General features: G+C 43.7%; 3 protein-coding genes across 3 annotated transcripts; 1 reads left to right on the top strand and 2 right to left on the bottom strand.

Moving 5' to 3' along the window:
• The first annotated feature begins 1,069 nt into the window (after positions 1-1,069).
• LOC143329979 (dynein light chain Tctex-type 3-like) lies at positions 1,070-3,825 on the top strand. The gene is made up of 5 exons (XM_076746096.1): positions 1,070-1,197; positions 1,820-1,861; positions 1,969-2,092; positions 2,199-2,276; positions 2,703-3,825. Exons 1-5 carry the CDS (start codon positions 1,171-1,173, stop codon positions 2,777-2,779), a joined length of 348 nt encoding a protein of 115 aa, XP_076602211.1. The 5' UTR covers positions 1,070-1,170; the 3' UTR covers positions 2,780-3,825.
• A 161-nt stretch (positions 3,826-3,986) lies between these two features.
• xk (X-linked Kx blood group (McLeod syndrome)) lies at positions 3,987-12,807 on the bottom strand. The gene is made up of 3 exons (XM_076746555.1): positions 12,268-12,807; positions 7,527-7,789; positions 3,987-6,067 (listed from the first exon to the last, which is right to left on the bottom strand). Exons 1-3 carry the CDS (start codon positions 12,510-12,512, stop codon positions 5,109-5,111), a joined length of 1,467 nt encoding a protein of 488 aa, XP_076602670.1. The 5' UTR covers positions 12,513-12,807; the 3' UTR covers positions 3,987-5,108.
• Positions 12,808-14,304: 1,497 nt separating this feature from the next.
• Positions 14,305-18,935, bottom strand: LOC143330212 (lanC-like protein 3). The gene is made up of 5 exons (XM_076746556.1): positions 18,057-18,935; positions 17,574-17,697; positions 15,371-15,568; positions 15,062-15,269; positions 14,305-14,867 (listed from the first exon to the last, which is right to left on the bottom strand). Exons 1-5 carry the CDS (start codon positions 18,588-18,590, stop codon positions 14,708-14,710), a joined length of 1,224 nt encoding a protein of 407 aa, XP_076602671.1. The 5' UTR covers positions 18,591-18,935; the 3' UTR covers positions 14,305-14,707.
• Between the last annotated feature and the right edge of the window lie 844 nt (positions 18,936-19,779).

Genomic DNA, 19,779 nt, shown 5'->3' with positions numbered 1-19,779 from the left:
CTGCTGAGATCCTCTGGGGGAGTGTATTTCTGTGTTCATGGCCGGTGGAACAGCCCGCTCTGCTGCAGAGTGACAGTTTATTTAATAGCACTGTATGTTTCTGAAATAAATGGGTTGGTCATCTCCTGGGAAAAGACGGGGTGGAAACACAATATCACAATAAGAGGACCTTACATACAGCTTGTTTACCTTTCCTGTGCCTCTTTTCTTCCTTTTATTATGTTTGTATCATCTTGTCTTTGCTAACATTAAATTTCCCTTTTCTTATTAAACTGCGTGCATATATACTCATATTGTGCGTGTGGGTGATGATCTGTCCCCAGACTTCAGCCACTGTGGTGCATTTACACTAGTTATCAATGTGCACTCTCCATGTTAAATAAATAACCAAACCAATAAAAATGAGAAAATAAATCAGTTATGTTCATCACATTGCTCTGCATTTTAAGAGGAACTCAACCTTTGCACAAAAGCAAACACACATTTACACTGTTGTATTGTTCCCAGACATTTCACATGGGAAATATAATGTGATCACACGTGAAAGCAATAATTTCACATTTGATATCACATGTGAAACAGCTCTCACCTGACATAAATTTAAGTATAGCCAAGTGAAGTAACTCAAAAATGAACAACAACCCGCGCAGGGATCTGACACACATACACACACACACACACACACACACACACACACACACGCACGCACACACACACACACACACACACACACACACACACACACACACTAATGATGATGATGATGATGACGACGACGACGACAACAACAACAACCCGTGCCGGGATCTGACAACAATTACACATTTACAACAACTACATTCAGGGTAATGGTGAGTTGTATTTATAATATTTTGTTTTAATAATATGCGTTTCTATGCCGGTCCGGCAAATTATTGCTTTACGTGAAACCGGTCCGTGGCGCACAAAAGGTTAGAGACCGCTGCTCTAATGCACATCCTGGTCTGGTTGTGTAGTGTCTGAATTCAACCACAGTGAGGCGACAGAGTAACAGAGGCAGCAGCTTCAGGGGGCGTTGTTTTCTGTGCTCGTTGTCTTGAACGACCGGAAGTGAACAGGAACAATAACTGAGCCGCAGGCAAACACCGGCGATAGTAAGGATAACAGACAGCCGTGTCAGTGTCAGTGACGATGGAGGAATATAACTCTGGAGATGAGGTAATGTTATTTTAAATGACATTTGACTATCGAAAAGTCCCGCGGTTAACACGACTAAGACGTACCAGTTACCTAACGTTAGCTTAGTCAGCTAGCTTAGCCAGTTAGCAGCGGCTAACGGTGTTTCCATCGGGGTGTGGTCCCAGTCATCACATTTACATCATTAAGTAAATATAAAGTCAGAGACAACAAGTTACACCCTACAGTCACACACGCATTTATCGTTTATTACCATTAGCTCAGTTTCTTTGAAAAGATCTTACATGATTGCACTGATGGAAGAAGCATACCGATCCTTTAGGTAATAATAAGAACCACACTGTAGAAATACTCTGTTATAGGTAAAAGTCCCGTATTAAAAATGTTATGTACGTAAGTATAATCAAGAAAATGTACTTTTAAGAATGAGAAGTAAAAGACAAATGGCTCCCGTGATTGTATATCAATAGATTGTTACTCATTCATGTAAAGGCAGGATTTACTGTTTAATTTTGCTATAATGTAACTGTGTTTGTGTATGCACCATATGTCAGACCCATGGATGTAAACTCTGAGATTATTCAACTTTGCCCTGCCAGATGTCCAGATCTCCGCAGACTGACTGTGTTTTATTGTCCTACAGGTTGTCTTCAGTTCTGACGAGGCCAGTATCTCAGTTAAAGAGGTACCTTTTTATTCCTGGAGACCAGAATGAACTGTTTTATTATAAATCCACTGTTTGATGTGATGACAGTGTACGTGACTCTTTGTCTGTGTGTGGTTTTGTCTCAGTGTATCGAAGGTGTTATTGGTGGAACAGATTATAACCAGAGTAAAGTGAACCAGTGGACGGCCAGTATCGTGGAGCACTCTCTGACTCACCTGGTGAAACAGGGACGGCCATTTAAATACATAGGTGAACTCAGTGCCCGTCGTATACAATAACACCAGACCACAAGACATGATGTTGACATGTGGAGCTTGAATGTGATTCAGTAACGCTGCTCTATGATGTTTCACAGTAAACTGTACGATCATGCAGAAGAGCGGCGCCGGTCTGCACACAGCCAACTCCTGCTACTGGGACACGGCCACCGATGGTGAGAGCAATTTTAGCTTTGATAGAACAATCCAACATGTGAATTGAAAATACAAATTTAAGCTTGTGACTAAATCTTATGGAAATAAAACTACTCCGGTCAAGTCGATCATAACTGGACTGTGTGATGACGGGTATAACTGCTGGTATTTTACATGTTTTTTTATTATTTTTAATTGTATATATTGTATGTGCGCTGTATGACAGATCAGTCTCTTCTGCCATACAAGCATTTCTGATTAAAGCCAAAATCAGTGGTTCCAGCTGTAATTACTTGGTTTGAGTAACTGTGTTATGTTCAAATCTTTGAATAAATTAAATGCAGAAATGCACTTTACATATAATCTCATTAGAACTTTTCACCAGAGCCAGATTAGAAACTTGACGTAGACCGCTGTGTAACGTCTCCTGTGTATTTGTCTTTCAGGAAGCTGCACAGTGAGGTGGGAGAATCGCACCATGTACTGTGTGGTCAGTGTGTTTGCTGTTGCTGTGGCACTGTGACGGGAGCACAGAGCTGCCCTCTGCTCTAACACCGTTATGTCTGGAGCTTGAAATGGCACCGTGACCATGAAGACCCTCTGACGAAACCCTCTGGTAGAAGTTCATGTACGTGTAGCTAATTTCTCCTCATAGGCTCGAATAACTTCAGGGAAGGAGTTGTTGTTTGTGAGTCGACGGCCTGCGTTGGTGTGACTGAGAGAAAATGTTGCTTTGTAAGGACCAAGGTCAGCATATAACCCTGAAGCAGTACTTTGTGTTGCACATGCACAACACATGCTGAGGCTGAATATTTTCTTTATATGTCCCAGGTGTTGGAATCTGTGCAATATGTAGATCGTAATTAGTTTCTAGCAGTAAGGCTCTGTGTATGGCTCTGTCTGTCAGTCGTTTCACTGAAATATCTCAACAATTACTGGGTGGATTGCCATGAAATGTGCCCCCCCCCCCATGACTGACGTCAAACGCCACCATCAGATCAAAATTCCAGTTTGTTGATGACCAAATATCTGCAGAACTAATGGCATTTCCCAACAGCCTCAGCTGTATTATGTGTTTAATGCTAATTATTAAATGTTTAACATGCTAACACACTAAACTTAGCTGGCAAGCGTGGTGAACATTTTACTGATGTTTAGCATTTAGCTCAAAGCACAGCGGCACAGCCACACAGAGCTGCTAGCATGGCTGTCGACTCTTGTTTTCATTTGTATGCTTCACTACATTCCCACATAAAACAGACTGAACTGTTGCCGTTGTCAAAGTTTGGTATTTAATAAATGACTGGTTGATGTGTTGTAGTAGGTTCCAGACTCCTTGTGTAAAATGTCCTTCCTTGTCGGCATTAATATTTTAAATGATCTACACTGATCGACATCTGTGACTGTGCAGATATGAGAGCGTGTGTGTCCAGGATGGAGTCGTTTAATGTCCCAACAGCCAGTGCACTCTTTCTAATCCATGTCTGTAGATATCCTGGAAATCTTCTGTAAAAACGTGTGTTGGTTTCATTGAGGCTGTTTGATAAAAAACATTTTTTGGAAAGTCTACAGTGGTGTCATTATTGAACAATGTTATTTTTGCATCTGAGTGAGCGTCGATTTGATGTCACGCTTAAGAAAAAACAATGCAGTTTAGGCATCCGTCCACTAGAGGTCAGCACAGGACTGTGTAGAAACTGCTTAGCTTAAAATGAAACTACTGACAGTTTTCACATATAAATATAAATTTATTTAGATTTTTAAGTAGGAGTTTCTTTTAAATGCCTTTTATCTTGCTCTGTTTGAGAATATCGATGTGTACAATAAGGTTTTCATATTTTTTTGGCTTCAAAGGGTATTTGTACAAACATTAGGAGCATATCCAGGGTTATCGTTCCTCTGCAGACACATTGCAAAAAATGGTTAGTGCAAAGACAAACACTGACATCCTCTCTCACACAATTATACGTCAAAAGGTTGAAAATAAGCAAAAATACTTGATACAATTCCAAACATTTCTCAATTAGATATCCTTTTGTGTGCGCTCGGTGTAAATATTCTAACTAATGAGACATACAGACGCAGAGCTGACAGACGTAACAAGCGTGAATTAGAAAAATACAAATACATCCAAAGCATTTCACATCACTACAGCTGCTGCTGCTCAACAGTTTAACCAAAGCCACTTTGTAAACGTGCAAAAACGTGACGCTTGGGGATGTCCGTGCTTTACAATAATGTGTCTGGTGATCGAACAGGCTCTTAAACTGTGTGGAGACACACATATCATCGTCAAGCACAAATACATCACAGAAGCAGCGCGTGATAATGATAAAGCTCTTAGCAAGGAGTAAAAAAGCTGATTGCTTGCAGCCATAAAACTAGGGGGGTTCACAAAAAACCCTGTACAAAACAGATGGCCGCCCCCCCCTGCAGGATAACAGTTACTCCTCGTCTGAGGCTCCACACATGCACACCTCCATGCAAAAGAGAGATACTAAATACAATCAATTCAAATGCATGGCTCCTTGTGATCAGTAATGCAGCATATTAATTGTACATAGTCTCCAAAACTAAAGATGCTCCATGAGTTTGTATTAAAGGCTGCAGAATGCGGCTGATGAGAGGTGAGCACCACCTCTGCACACTGGTTAACGCAGCTGAACACCATGCATGTTTGCCAGCCAGTTAAGGCTCCATGTAGGTGTAGGAGACAGAGTTGAGATGGATTAATGACGCTAAGGTTCAAAACAGGATTTGAAGTGTAAACTCAACTCACAGAGGGATTCATGTGGCACTTAAAAGGTTACAGAGGGTGTGATGGAGTTCGAGTCGTTCCTCCAAATGGCACGTCAAAGAATTGTGGCATTGCAGGACACACTGTGGCTAATGTCCCCATTGATTCCACTGTGCATATTATTGCCCATTTCATTAGGTGTGTCATAGATTGTGTCATTGAGCATGTCATACGTTATGTCATACGTTGTTTCGTTGGGCATGTCGTCCGTGGTGTCGCTGGTCGTGTCGTGGGCTCTGTCTTTAGCCGGCTCTTTGTCTGAGCCGGGGCTCGCTGGCTCCAGCACAGACTTTCCTATCGGCCTGCTCTGTGGAGAAGCAGAGTTGCACATGAGACAGAGAAGAGAGGAGCAGTTCCAAAGGCCCTGCGTCATGCTGGAGGAGAAGAGCCTCCGACACGGATGGCAGAACTGGTAGAAGACCAGCATGAAGAAGATGGCGATGCCGTAGGCGACCAGCAGCTGCAGCACCAGCAGCGGGGCGCAGATGAACTTGTAGAAGTCCGTTTTATAGATGTACCACAGCAGAAGCAGCGAGGCGTTCTCCACAAAACGCAACATGTAATACACGGCCATGCGATACCAGTTCTGGGACTTATTGATGAGGTCCGGGTCGCTGAGTTTCACCTGCACAGCGGACCAGCAGAACATGTTGATGCCGGCGTAGAGGAAGGTGAGCAGGCAGAGCACGATGGTGGTTCCCACCCTGGTCAGAGTCTTTTCTATGTTCTCAGGGAACGGCGAGTGGCTCAGCCAGAACAGGATCCAGGGGTAGAGGAAGAACACGAGGAAGTTAAGCAGAACAACAGGCAGGACCCAGAGCTGCAGAACGGAGCTGAACAGAACCAGGACCACCACACGGGTGGCGATCTCAAAGCTTCTCCACAGGAAAATGCACAGGTACGCCATGGGCCGCACGTCCACTTCGTAGTCATCATATTTGATCTTAATGGCCAGGATGTTGCAGCGCAGCGCTCCGTACACAATGGACAGGAGGGAGATCACCATCAGTGTGCCTGACATTGAAAAACAGAGGGACAGTGATACGAGGACATCTTTTGTTAGACTCGCTCAAATATTACTACAGAACAGTTCAATGTCATAAAAAATATTGGGGAGTAGGAGGGTCTCATTTTGGAGCTAATAACTGACGTGATATTGGATCTGGACATAGACTCAGGTAGTCGCCAATACCATAGAGCATTTCTGACACTAATAAAGGTACTGGAAAAACCCTAATTTATGCACACAAGTACAGCAGACAAATATAAGAAATACATCTTAAATACAGTCGATATGCCTGTAAATCACTGAAAATATCAATAATTCAATTTTTAAAACTGATTTCAAACTAACTTTATGCTCCACAGACAGAAATGAGACACATGTCAGCACGTTCAACTGGTTTTCTCAACTTGTCTCTACATGACATATAAATAAAGTTATGCTAGTTATAAGTAAAACATGCTGATTTGAACACTGCAGCAGGTTTGGCTTGTTGCATCGTTCCTCCTGCTCACACTGCCCATTAAAGGATTCCCTCCCCTCATGCATGCTTGAGGACAAAATCCACCGTTCTCTGCCAAAATATATTCAGAGATTATCTGAAGTTAATATGAGGCCTTAGTCACAGTTATTCTAATCAATTAGACGTTTTAGCAGAAAATTCACTCACTTCATGATTCCCCAAGACAAAGAGGGAATAAACTGAAAAGACGGTCACTTTGGAGGATAACCACTTGATCTGATTAACTGAATAACTGTGAATCCCTCCTGAAGCTCATGTTCATCACCCTCAGGCTGTTAAATCAGAAAGCGTGAAATAGAAGTGTCAGGCTGCCAGGAGCCGCACAAGTAAGATTTATGTATTTATAACATCTTTTATTTTGTCCTAATTCGACGACCAGATGTCCTAGTCTGACTTGGAGCGAACCTTTACTAAATCTCTCTCAGGAATAGAAATACTGGCTCCCACACACACACACACACACACACACACACATAGAATGAGGCAGGCTGACCTCAGATCTGCACCAACTGGCAGAGAGAATCACCATTTTCCATCCTCGCTATCAGGGAGGCAGTTACATAACACCACTTTGACTCATGAAAACACCATCCTCTTATTTCCAGTATGGCACTTAGCTGATCAGCCCACATCATAAGTGGAGCTGTGGAGTGGTGATGGCGTGGGGGGGTGGGGCAAAAACAGGATGCAATCGATTGCAAACGTGTTTACCGACAGCAGTTAATGAAGAGTTCCTGAGCCCATGTAGTAATCTCCTTTATACAATCATGTGTTCACAAAGTGGTGACCCTCTCTCCATCCTCGCTTGTGAACGACTGAGCCTTTCCAGGATGCCCCTTTCATGGCTGTTTGGAATGTTCCAAACAGGTGTTTTTGGAGCATTCCACCCAGTCTTCAGGGTCTTTAGTCCATCAGGGTTACACATCAAAGTACCGGCACCCCCTCACCTCTTCCGATGGACACCCCCTGCTGCAGGACGCAGATGTAGAGCTGCAGGGTGAGCTGGGGGGCAGATCCCAGGAAGGCCTGAATGACAGAGGTGCGGGCGAAGGCTGCTCGGTGTGTAAACAGTTTCCCCTCCGCCTGCCCCACCTGCCGCTCCACCTCCTCAGACTGACCCCCGCGAGGCATCTGCTTCTTCCTGGTGATGCTGACATAAGGCTCCTCCACGCGGCCCACGCTGCCATAGATGCAGAATGCCTCCAGACACCTGCAGCACAGCAACAGCAAGAGGACCAGACAGCATTAAGAGCTGCAGGCGCACCGACGGCTGCAGATCACTTTTCATTATCAGTTCATTTGCGGGTGATTATTTTTTCCCCCACTTTCATTTGATTTGTTAAACTCTTCATTAGATTAATCAAAACAGAGGCTATTCTTCATGGTGTCCACAAACAAACACACACACTCAAAGAAACAAGACAGCAGTTTTCCCGTCGTGTCAGCATGTTGTAATGAAAGTCATTTCACTGGAGGAGCCCTTAGTATGCAGATTAGATTTTTTGCTGATTTTTCCAGCATGTCACTGACCACACTGAGCGGTCCTCCAGGACAGGTCCCTGCTTACAGCCCAATGAACAGCAAAGAAACTCTTTTACTCAACCTTTGGTCTACATCTGAAATACCTCCACTACAGCTTCAACTTGGTGATGTGACAGTTTAGTCTATAAAATGTCAGGAAATAATAATTCCACAAGCTGACATCTTCAGATTGTTTTGTCGGACCAACAGTGAAGAGATTTTCAGTGAGTCGTGATAAAACTAAAGCAGCAATCACCTGAGACAATGCTTCAGAGATGGTTTAAGCCATTATTTAAAAAAACAAAGCTGTTTCAGATTGATTTTCTCCCGATCGACTCATCGTTTCAGCTCTCAGTGCCATTCAGCTGTACGTCTGCACACCGACAGAGCTTCAATAAAAAGGTCCACATGATGACTAATTGGCTGTTTCAGCGCTAACTCAGTGTAACAAGTCCAATGAAATGCAGCAAATGTGAGCAGCTGCAGAGGACAGTTTTTAACATTTAATATTCATCATCAATGTCTATTAGTACACGAGCACCGGCGTTCAGCTCTCTGTTATTATGAATGTCTAAAGAGATGTCAGTGAACAGTCACAGTCAGTCACTAAACATGCTGAAGTGCTGAGTGTGGGCAAGAGGCCAGAGGTTGAGGCAGCGCTGCGTTGGTAAAGCAGCGCTGATACACGGTGCCAATAAAACAGCAAGGCAGGGGGATTAAAGCCGCAGGGGGGCCGAGGGACAGACTGTTTATCAGCCGGAGCTACACTGGAGTGGCGCAGTGAACGCATCACGCACTTGATGAAGAAGATATAAATAAATAAAACTGTCAAAAGGTTGAGTCTGTGGGCAGCTTTTCGGACAAAATACCAAAATCTCATTGAAGGATGACGTGATGAAGATCAGTCCCACGGTCTGTCTCTGCTCACTTCAGTGTGGTTTAAGACGCCTTTGTGTTTTCTGTCTTCAAACCCAACAGTACACTATCAGCTCAGCACCAAACAGCATCTATTTAGCACCTAAAGAGGCAAATGTTTCCCTCAGGAGTTGGTGGAGACCAAAAACAGAGAAAAAAGGAGAGTAAATATTGGTGTACATGCATTGAGTGGACACAAACATGAGATGAATGTCAATGTTTCTCTGTGCCTGCTGGCTGTGTAAATCAGCCACTGTTTGCCAACAAATTCACTAAATCAACTTAAAGGCTGATGATATGTCAGTGTTGTTGTATGTTATATGTTTTGCTGAGTTGTACTTACATTATCCCAAATGTTTCCAACAATGTTCAAACCCTGAGAAATCCATAATCATCATCATCATCATCGTCATATTCTCGTTAGCCCCTGTAGCTGCTATAACTTCAGGGGAAACATGAAGAACAGAGCGAGGAAGGAAGCTGGCGAAGGCACTCTGCTGTTTACTATTTTTCATGGTGCTTCCTCAGGATGGAACACAATCACACTTTCACCGGCAATGAATATTATTTGACAATGAATACAACAACTCCCATGATCCCGCACTTCTTCACGACACCATCAAACTCTCGTCTGTTGTAGTTGTTGTTCATTGAGAAGCAGCAGCAGAAATAACATACAGTGTGTTTGAGACATATACAGTCGAAGCACTCTGCATTGATTAACTATGTGTTTTTTCATAAAAACTTCAATTACCTGTTTAAAATCTTCAAATCACATCTTCTCCCTCATCGACTAATCCAGAATGTGTGAATCTGTGAATACTGTTGGTGCCCAAAGTTTAACTGTTGAACACAAGATGTCTCTGACTTCACTGTGAAGTCTGCTCTCTGTGTTTGTGGCCTGGAGGTTCAGCTTTCCACATCTCACTGGTCTACGCTGCATGTTGGACCACAGCTGGCTTTGTCGAATAAAAATCAGCTTGTACAGAGAAACTTCCTCCATCAGCAGATTAATATAAAAACAGTCTTTTGGTGTCAAACGTCCAAGAGAAGAAACTGGAATTAAAGGGATTTTTGAGGGTAGGGGGACTTTAAACCTTGACTTTTTTTTTTACAAACTACTGCTTAGAATAAAGCTACTGGTGAGTAAAGAAGCTCTAAATGAAGAACATAAAACAAGTGTTTGATGAGATTAATGAGCTGCGATGAAATAAAAGGAGGAGGCCTCTCTTGCAGACATTGGACGTGTTGTGCTGGCTGGATGAGACTGCTGTGGAAGAGGAAGCGCCTCCCTGCCATCAGCACTACAGATGGACATTCCCCTCTCTGGTTGTGTTGTCAGAGATAAGGAGCCAGCAGTGACGTTTGCTATTCTTAGACCTGCTCTTCAGACGTAGGAGTCTGAGCAGTAATCATCTGCATGCACACTGGAGGGGAAGCAGGCAGGGTCAGATCCTCAGAGGCCCCTCGGCTGGAGAATCAACATGCCGTGAGAGACGTCCGTTCAACTGCTCGACCAGAGGGGAAACTAAAAGACGAATGTCACCGGGTCGTCATGAATGTACGCGTCTCTATCAGCTGCTAAATTGACTGTTTATGTTCGGAAGCAGAAGGCTGACTGAGCCATAAGTGCACTTATGATTGCAAGTAACAGCTACCCTCTTGATTAATCTATAAAATGTCAGACAATAATGAAACAGGCAGAACCAGAGCTCAAAGTCACGTCTCCATGTTGCTTTTTTTTTTGTCCAAACAACAGTCCAAAGCACAAAGATAGTGAATTTCTGATGATATAAAACAGAAGAGCAGCTTGTTTTACACATCGGATGAGCTGGATCTGCTGAATCACTGCTAATCCGCCTAATAACTGACTGATCAATGAATCTGAAAACAATTTGCTGAGGCCCAAACCGACATGTTCAAACTGCTCAGCAGACACTGACATTTGAGAAGCTTGAGCTGAGGAATATTTGTACTGTCTGCTTGAAAATTAACTTTAAAAAAAAGCTAAAAATCCAGATAGAAAATGAGATTCCCTCTTGACACATTATTTGTGTCTATATGTTTATAAAAAACTTGGAAACTTATTGCAGATTTCCTGAAAGTGTCCACAGGCTTTGTTATATTTCTTGCAAATATTTTGACTGTTTTCTGTGATATTTTCTGTGGCTGATGATGAATTTTGATTTGAACTTCAGTTTTCACTTTAATGTTGATTTATTCTCTCACTTTTGTGTCTGCTCCATGTTTTCATTCACTCATATTTTATCTTCTACTGCCTTCTGTGTACCAACCAGGATCAATAAATCCTTAAATGCCGAAGACTTGCAGATTCATGATCTGTCAATCTACTGATCAATGAATCAATAATAGGGTTTTTTGGGGTCAATTTGCAGCCCCAAAACCCAAAAGCAATTCAGTTAAATGTAAGATGAACAAAAGCAGCAAATTCTCACATTTCAGACATTGAAACAAGCAAATGTTTGTCTTTCATTTCTTGAAGACTAATCGATTAATCAGCCAATCATTTCAGCTGTAGTTTAGTTGGATATGCTGAGCAGTGTCAGCTCTCCTGTTCTGCTTGATAACATCATCATGCTGCATGTCTGTGTGTACAGGAGGTTTTCTACATGCGGGATTAGGCCCCTGTATGTGAGGCAGATGGCGGAGCCAGGTCAGGTCAGGGTTTCCACAGAGGAGGAGGAGGCCTATTAAAGATTCCTCCGTCAGTGAGCTGCATGTCAGCCTCCTCACGTGCTCCTGCTGGGCTTTATGTTGGCTGATTTAGTGTCCCCTCAGTTGGAGCTGTCATGAATAAATCAGACACAGCTTGGCCTGTGAGATCACAGCCGAAGATGATCAAACTGGGAGAGGCAGGAGATCTTATGGAAAGCGCGCAGGCTGAGCAGCTGAGTGGGTGTATGGAACATATCGATAAGCAGGATTGATCAGGCTTTCATTTCCGAACTGAGTGGCACATACAGTCACTGCACCAGCAGAAGCAGCCAACCAGAGACAAAAGGCCGGAGAGAATGAAAACAACAGCATGTGCGCAACGCATTCATCAGACCATCCGTAAGCTGCTTATGTGCAGGCAGGCCGGACATGTTTCTGACAGCAAAAATCAGCCGTGGACACGACACCTGTGGGGAGGAAGAGCCGCTTCACGGTGACACAGTGGACAATCGGAACACGGCGGGACCCAGCGCCCCTGTGAGGGCCAAGCGGAGAGATAAACAAGAGACCACCGACCTGACGATGGGTCCGAGCTGCAGGATGTGCAGCAGCAGCACGAGCGGTCGGTCCCTGCTGAGGTCCCGGTGGATGAAGGTGAGGGTCAGCTGCACGAGCACGGACGGTACGAGCGTGAAGAGGAGCGTGAGCCCCTGCCAGATCTGGTCTCCAGCTGAGCGGTACGTGGAGCTGAGGTAGAGCGCTGCCGTGGTCTCAGCCGTGAACAGAGACACCGACACAAAGATGGAACTGGGGAGTCGCATCCTCACTCACTCCGCCATCTGGGGAATGCGGCGCGCTGCTTCGCTCGAGGTCCGCACGTCCATAACGTTTCCACCGGGCGGTCGGTCGGACGGCCCGCTCGAGGGGACGGCGTTATGTCAGGCTCGCGCCGCCGCCGCAGCTCCTCTGCGATCCTGAGGCGCGCGGGATGTTTACGCAGCCAGGTGTTGTCCCGGAGAGAGTCTGCAGGGGGCGAAAGAGGCGCCGCAGCACTGTTCACTGTCAGAGAGAAGAAACGCCCTGCAGAGCAGCTCCTGCCGAGCTCCTGAACGCAACAGATCAAATCACTGAGTTCAGTCGTGTTTACACAAACATCAGCCTGCATCAGACATATCATACCAAAGGGGGGGATAAGACAAAAAGAAAAAAGGTGGAAAAAATAAAAAATAAGAACCAGAAACTTGAAGTTATTGTTTATTTACTAAAGCTGCAATGATTAATCAATTAGTTGTCTATTAAATGAATCACCAACAAATGTTTGGACAAAACAAACATTTGGGCTTTGCGAAACACTGATCAACATTTTAGCCGATTTTCTGACATTTAATAGACCAAACAACTAATCAATTTATTTTCTCCTTTCTTGCATCCTTGTTTCTCTTATCTTAGACTCTCGAACGCTGACGGAGATACCGTATATTTTTTTTCCTTTACCCAAGATAAGTCTTTCACATGATGGGCTGCATGAGATCTGATTACACTGATGAGACGTTTTCATCTGTCTCTTCTATGTCATATGGTAAATGAACCATACTAGAAATTCAATAAAACATTTAAATCACAAAAAATAGAATTATGTAGTGAATTATTCTGCAGTCCCCAAACAGTGATCGTCATCATCATCATCATCATCAGTTAAAGTATTGCCAGAAAAACAAAACTAGAAAACAAAAACTTGATTTTTTTTTCATCTAGACACTTTATTAATAACAGTAATCCTTTAGACTTTGTTGTGGACAGTTCGCATTGCAAATTCAACAACAGCACACACACACACATATACAACTTAATATAAATAATTCACAACAGGCACAGTTAGCATTGGGAACTGCTTTGGTTTGCTATTATTTACCTTTTTTACCAACAAGAAAATTCACTTTCCAGTGTTGTCAGTCGTTTTACTCTCAGAGATCTGATCATATACAAATGCAAGAAATTTGTTTCTAAGGCCTCATTATCACATTTATTTAAAGAAATCCTCATTAACTGTAATTTACACAACCGAGTAGCATCTTGAAGAGATGGTATTAGAAAGAAAATTGAATTCCCACACCGACAAGATTTTTTACTCTTTAGTCTCCATCACAAGCCTACAGCCTAACATACTGGGTAAAAGTCTTAACAAATCACAACATACTGAACATTTCAAATATCCCCCGACAGTACACAGTTTGAAACATCAAATATGCAAACAGCTGTCACTCTGCTACACACAGTAAAACCTCGTTTCACACAGGTGAGCCAGCAATATTGCACAGTGCAAACAAAGTGAGACTATCAACAGGACTATAATCTACAGATAGTTCTCTCAGCGTCTGTTGGTTGTACCTCTCTAATCAACTTTGATGATTTTGCAAGTTCAGTATCAAAATCCCTCCGTTATAGTCATCATGAGGTTGCAACAACAATAATCTGAGAAACTATGTGCCCTAAAGACATGAAGTCAAAGGTCTGCCATACATGACGCTCAGCTGGTGGAGTGGTAGAAAAATTTTAAAGGCATTATGTGACATTTGTGTTACTCTCTTCTCTTTGTGTGTGTGTGTGTGTGTGTGTGTGTGTGACTTGGGTGTGACTGACATTTCTTTTGGCTGTCAATGGTATGCTGTGCATGTGTCGTTCTGACCTGAGCTTCTTTGTAGCACACACTGCAACTTCAATCGATGTACCAGCACTACCACTTCTCAAAAGTTGAAATGGGCAATATTACACGAAGTGGAATGAGTCTGGTAAAGCCTAGAAGCTGAACATCCACTTTAGTAGAGACACAAATCTGGACACAAATCAGAGTTTCTAAACCTCAAACAAATACCATCCATCCCTCCACTCCTGCTCTGCTCACAGTGTCAATACAAGTTCTTAATGACCTTGCATCTACCAGTGCAGCTCTTGTTGGATTTCAGAGGGAAGGAGTGATGTTTGTTCAGGTCAGTGAGCAGCAGTAACCCGGGTCCATTCACACAAAGACACTAAACAGAGGAAACTCAGACTGGTCCGGCTGCAGGAGGTCGACCAGGAAACAAACGGTCCCCGACAGGCCTTCAAACAGACTGCAGACACTGGTCACCGAGCAGGAGCCTGTCTTAAACTCCTCTGTGAAGAGGAACTCTGCAAACCTTTGGGTAGGAAAAAAGAATGGAGAGACATGAGTGGAAAGGGACATTTTAAATAAAGTGTGGCTAAAAATGAATGTGTTGGCTAGTCACACATTTCAACTTGGACTGAGTTTCTATGGTGGAGCTTGAACTCATGACTCATTTCTAAAATCCAGACTGCAGCCCTGTGGGAAACAGTAGGAGGGAGTTCTTGCCTCTGAGCACGGTAGATGTATTTTGAGTTGCCTGTGAGCCGATAAAGCAGGAGAAACACGTAAGCGCTGCCAGCAACTCCATGACAAATCCCAGGTCCCTTCTTCAGCAGACCTTTCTGCCACACAAGCTCCCCGCTACGGATACACGTGTCCAGATACTGAGGCTTCTTATTGATCAGGTAGGCTTTAGCAAACAGATAGGCCACACCTGTATGAGAGGATGTGAATTTAACAGTAGAAAAAACAGCTAAGATGATGTATGAATACCTCTGCACGCTCACAGTGACACATATACAAAACTAAGTGTACCTGGAGCTCCGTGGCACCAGTGCACCAGCTCGTTCTCTCTCTCAATGATGGCGCCCAGCTCTGCAGGCCAGTTACAGTTCTGCTCCTGGTTCATTAGGAAATCGATGCTCTGCCACACCAGGTCCCTCTCTGCCCCACTGAGCATGTCCTGGTAGCTCAGCAGCATCTGCAGCACTGATGAGAGGCCATGGGCTGCACCTGATGGGAGTGGGGAGGGTGCGAGGGGGGTCACACATGCACCCACCAAACCAGGCATGCAGGGAAGCACCATGCCAGGCACACAACCCAAGGCACACGAGCACAAACATTCACAAAGGACTACTGGAGGACTTTTTGTTTCTTTTTGCTCCTTATCTTCAAACTGTAGCCCACTATACATACTTGACAGTTCTGTTGGACAGCAAATATTTTGTCTTCCAGCAGTGAGGAAGTACATGTTAATGGTTAGCAGCCTAAACTTGATGATTCCCAGAACGGTTGAGCTCCTGTCAAGTACATAAGCAGCTGCATCATCACTGTCCCACTGAAGCACTACAGTATGTATTTGACCAGAAGGTACATGCTGAACTAGGACTGTAAACTACATATTTAAGTACTGAAATAAGACTGTAAACAACTTAGTATGAATAGTTCAAATTGCTTCAGTGCAGTAATCTTGAGGTTTCAAAGACGAGATATTCAGCTAATCCCTGAGAGTGATCAAGTTACATGCTTCCATGTGAAAATGCAGAGTAAGGCTGAGAAAGTAGCTCTTCGTAGCTCTCACAATCTTTGCCCCAGACGAGAAAGCTGACGTTAGATGATTCTGCAAAACCATGAATTACATCCAAGGTGAATATTTTTTAAGTCCAATGCCAACGTATTTAAAATTCTTACTTTCTATAATCTGTGAATCGCTACTACAGAAAGTTTAGGGAAAGATAATGGTTATGGCAGGCTAAAGGAAACGTTGGACATTTGGGAAAATGTGTTTATTTGCTCTCCTGTCCAGAGTTAGATAAGAAGACCCATACCAATGTCATGTCCGTTTTTTATTTTAAATAGGAAGCTGCATCCAGCAGCTGGCTATCTTGTCTTAGCACAAAGCCTGGAAACAGAGAGAAACAGCTAGCTTGGCCCTGTCTGAAGGCCAAAAAAGAAAACAGCACCAACAGACCTCACTAGTGAATATTCTGTATCTTGTTTCTTTAATCCATACAAAAACCAAAATCTAAATATGGATTATGTGTCAGGAGTTCCAGGTAATTAATGCTCCCAGACAAGAACTAGTCCACCAGCACATAACCCCAATAAAATGGCAATTTGTTGTTACTACATTTTGGTTTGTGTACAGATTACACAAACAAGATAAAATGTATAAATTAGTGAGCTTCATGGGTGTTGGTAGGCAGATTTTGTTTGCTGGCAAGAGAGCAAAATAAGTGTTATTTCCCACAATATCACACATTTCCTTTAAGGTTAGGCAACTGAGGCACTTCAGGAAAGACCGTGATTATGCTAAATAAGACTGCTAACATTAATTGCAGGTCTGTGATAGGACACAAATTCTGGTCTACTGCATGAATATCATTTGTGCTACAAACATAGACACCACCCTGACCTTCACACCCTTAACAATCCATCCTGCACTGGCACTGAACGCTGGGATTGGACATAAATTGTGTCGTGCAGAATCTTCAAATATAGACATAGTTCACTGGTAGACTGGGCAGAGTCTTTCTAGATAATGCTGGATACATGCAGGGAAAACACGGCTCTGAGACGGGAAAGCCAGTGTCTGTGAATTCCCTTTTCGTGTTCGGCTTACTGATGTCAGGCAAAACCAAAATCACCTCCTCATCACTCTCAGAGTTCTCATTGTTTCCATGCAGAAGAGGCCAGCAAGGCTGTGCTTACTATGAATTCTGTGCTGGTGTGAAAGTTACTGAGGATCTCCGACCCTCACGGCTGTCTTCATCCGATGCAATCAAGGAAAGGAAAGTTAGCTTTACACATGTTAGTGCACCAACCCAACATCTAGACCCGCATGTCTCTCTGCGTCTGCTTATTGTCACTATGTGAATACAGAGGACCCTCCTATAGTCAGAGGCACTGCAGCTCTGACAGGGAGATTTAGACTACAATCTTAATTTCTGAACAGTCTACCTCTTTAACAAGGACAGATAATAAAGACTTAAAGGGGGCTCAAAGCTGGAGTTCTTACCCAGATACTCAGTTCCATAGTACGAGTACATGAGTGGGAAAGGCTTTCTCTTTCTCCTGGCATACTGTCTTCCTGACTCGATGATGGCCTGACAAATTGATTTGATTTGATCCTTGCTGAGAATCTGCAGAACAAAAGAGAGTCAGCTTGCAGAGATAATCGTCGCTGGAAATACAGACATAAAGAAACAAACCCTTCATAAAACTAATGAATCAAACACCCACCCATTCAGTAATAACTGATGTAAATCACAGGTATATACACATATTTGATTCATCGTTTTTGTTTTTTTACTCATAATTGAATGATATAGGCCTGAAATAATTACTGATCAACAGAAAACTCTTGGTTTGACATTTAATAAACAATCAGTGCATCAGTAAATAAAAACATTATCATGAGTTGCAGCATACAGCTGACTTGCACCAGTGTTTGTACCAGTGTTAGGCCTGGTGTTAAACTTTTTACAGCTCAGGAGCTCACCTCTATGCCCAGCTTCTGTCTGAGGACCAGGGCGGCACACAGATAGCCAGCCCGCCCCACGAACAGCTCATCCGAGCCGCACTCCAGGAAATTGATGGGCGCACACACCTCCCACAGGTTACGAAATTTAGTCAGGGGCTTAACGAAATCAGCCAGGCCCAGGGATTTATATATCATAGCGGCCACCGCGTAGATGCCCGCCCCGCCGAGCAGGAAGGCGGCTCGCATGTTTTTGTCCGGCTCCGCATCCACGTATCTGACCGACACGTCGATGATCTGCTTGGCCGTCTTCAGGTAAACATCCCGCTGCTCGGAGAACAGCGGACACTCGCTGACGTGATACAGCATGTAAGCCACCCCGGCCGGGCCATCGTACAGCCCTCCGTCGCAGTCGCTGGTATCGATGGGAACCTTTTTCAGGACTTTATCGACGGTGGCGACGACGGCGGGCACGATGGCCTGTGCGCCCTGATCCGGGAGCAGCGCACCTCTGTAGTCGGAGAAGCGGTTGGCAAAGCAGCGGGTGTTTTCCATCACCGATGAACAGACACAGCACGGCGTGCACGACCTCACTAATAACGCAAATCAGTGTGTTCCTGTTCAAGGTTTTCAAGGATGAGAGAGGAATCAACAGCGATCGCTGATCCAGTCCCATCAGCCCTCAGCTGATTGGATGTCAACAGTGATGGTTCAGCCTCATATTGGCTGATGGGACCTGCAGCCTGCCTACAGTGACCTGCACTGTTCAGCCTCAGGTGTCTGCAAAGTAAGGAGAGGTGGAAGAAGTATCCAGACCCCTTTCTTGAATAAAAGTTAAAAGTATCACAATTGGAAACGTAATATGAGAAGACGCAAACGTTTTACCAGTAAAGGAATATTTGATTTAAAAAAAAAGTGTGCACAGTGTTTTATTATTGCATGTTATAATTGATGATCATTAAAATTGGGCATCTACTGTAGGACAACAGAACCAAAAGTGCCCCTGAAGACCCCAGATTCACTGTGCGTCAACATGTTTGTCAAAGTGTTTGTGGATGTGCAGTGTCAGCAGAGAAGATGTGCATCATAAAGTAGGTCCTGCTGTCGGCTGTTCACTTAACTTGCCTGGTCTTTGTTTCAAAATCTAGTTTCAAAGCCATCATCACTGTGTGTTGTTGCATATAGGATAATTAAAATGGTCACACAGCCAGCCCGGGGCCAGGCAGAAATAGACTGAAGAGTGGGAGGAGGAGTGGGAGCTTCACAGGGCCTCATTTCTACCAGGATAAAGCAGCACGTAAATGTTTTTAGTTCTCTTTTTATTATTATTATTTTATTATTTATTCTTTTATAATAAAACATTATAAAATATAGCTGTCGGTTGGAATGTTGTATTAGCGCACATTAGCCTCAGGCAGCTAACATCATGGCTAGCTTGATTAACAGATTGTAGAAAGACTACATTCTACTAAATCAACAATGACAAAGCAGCTGGGAAAAAAGGAGCACACACAGATGATGCTCCAACAAGGACAATTTGAGGACTACATAAAAAGATCCCTGCCAGTATTTTCTTTGACACACATCTGGCAATAATGGCGGATGTAACAGTCAAACTGCCACAGAATTGTGATCATGGTGGTTGCTACTAGCAACAGAATGTTGAGCTGAAACCAGCTGCTGGTGGCTGAGCTTTCCAATCACCACAAACATGCACATGTCCGACAGCTCTTATTGTTTTTCA

This window comes from Chaetodon auriga, chromosome 13, assembly GCF_051107435.1.
Source record: "Chaetodon auriga isolate fChaAug3 chromosome 13, fChaAug3.hap1, whole genome shotgun sequence".
Taxonomy (NCBI): Eukaryota; Metazoa; Chordata; class Actinopteri; order Chaetodontiformes; family Chaetodontidae; genus Chaetodon; species Chaetodon auriga.
The sequence above is the reverse complement of the archived record's forward strand: the minus strand, read 5'-3'. Positions and strand labels throughout refer to the sequence as shown.

Coding starts and splice junctions, on each gene's coding strand:
- LOC143329979 (XM_076746096.1), top strand. CDS start 1,171: ATGGAGGAATATAACTCTGGAGATGAG. Junction 1,198..1,819: donor AATATAACTCTGGAGATGAG/GTAATGTTATTT, acceptor ATTGTCCTACAG/GTTGTCTTCAGTTCTGACGA. Junction 1,862..1,968: donor CCAGTATCTCAGTTAAAGAG/GTACCTTTTTAT, acceptor GTTTTGTCTCAG/TGTATCGAAGGTGTTATTGG.
- xk (XM_076746555.1), bottom strand. CDS start 12,512: ATGCGACTCCCCAGTTCCATCTTTGTGTCGGTGTCTCTGTTCACGGCT. Junction 7,790..12,267: donor CAGCTCGGACCCATCGTCAG/GTCGGTGGTCTC, acceptor GCTGTGCTGCAG/GTGTCTGGAGGCATTCTGCA. Junction 6,068..7,526: donor GGGGGTGTCCATCGGAAGAG/GTGAGGGGGTGC, acceptor TTTCAATGTCAG/GCACACTGATGGTGATCTCC.
- LOC143330212 (XM_076746556.1), bottom strand. CDS start 18,590: ATGGAAAACACCCGCTGCTTTGCCAACCGCTTCTCCGACTACAGAGGT. Junction 15,569..17,573: donor CTATGGAACTGAGTATCTGG/GTAAGAACTCCA, acceptor CACTCCCATCAG/GTGCAGCCCATGGCCTCTCA. Junction 14,868..15,061: donor TACATCTACCGTGCTCAGAG/GCAAGAACTCCC, acceptor TCCTACCCAAAG/GTTTGCAGAGTTCCTCTTCA.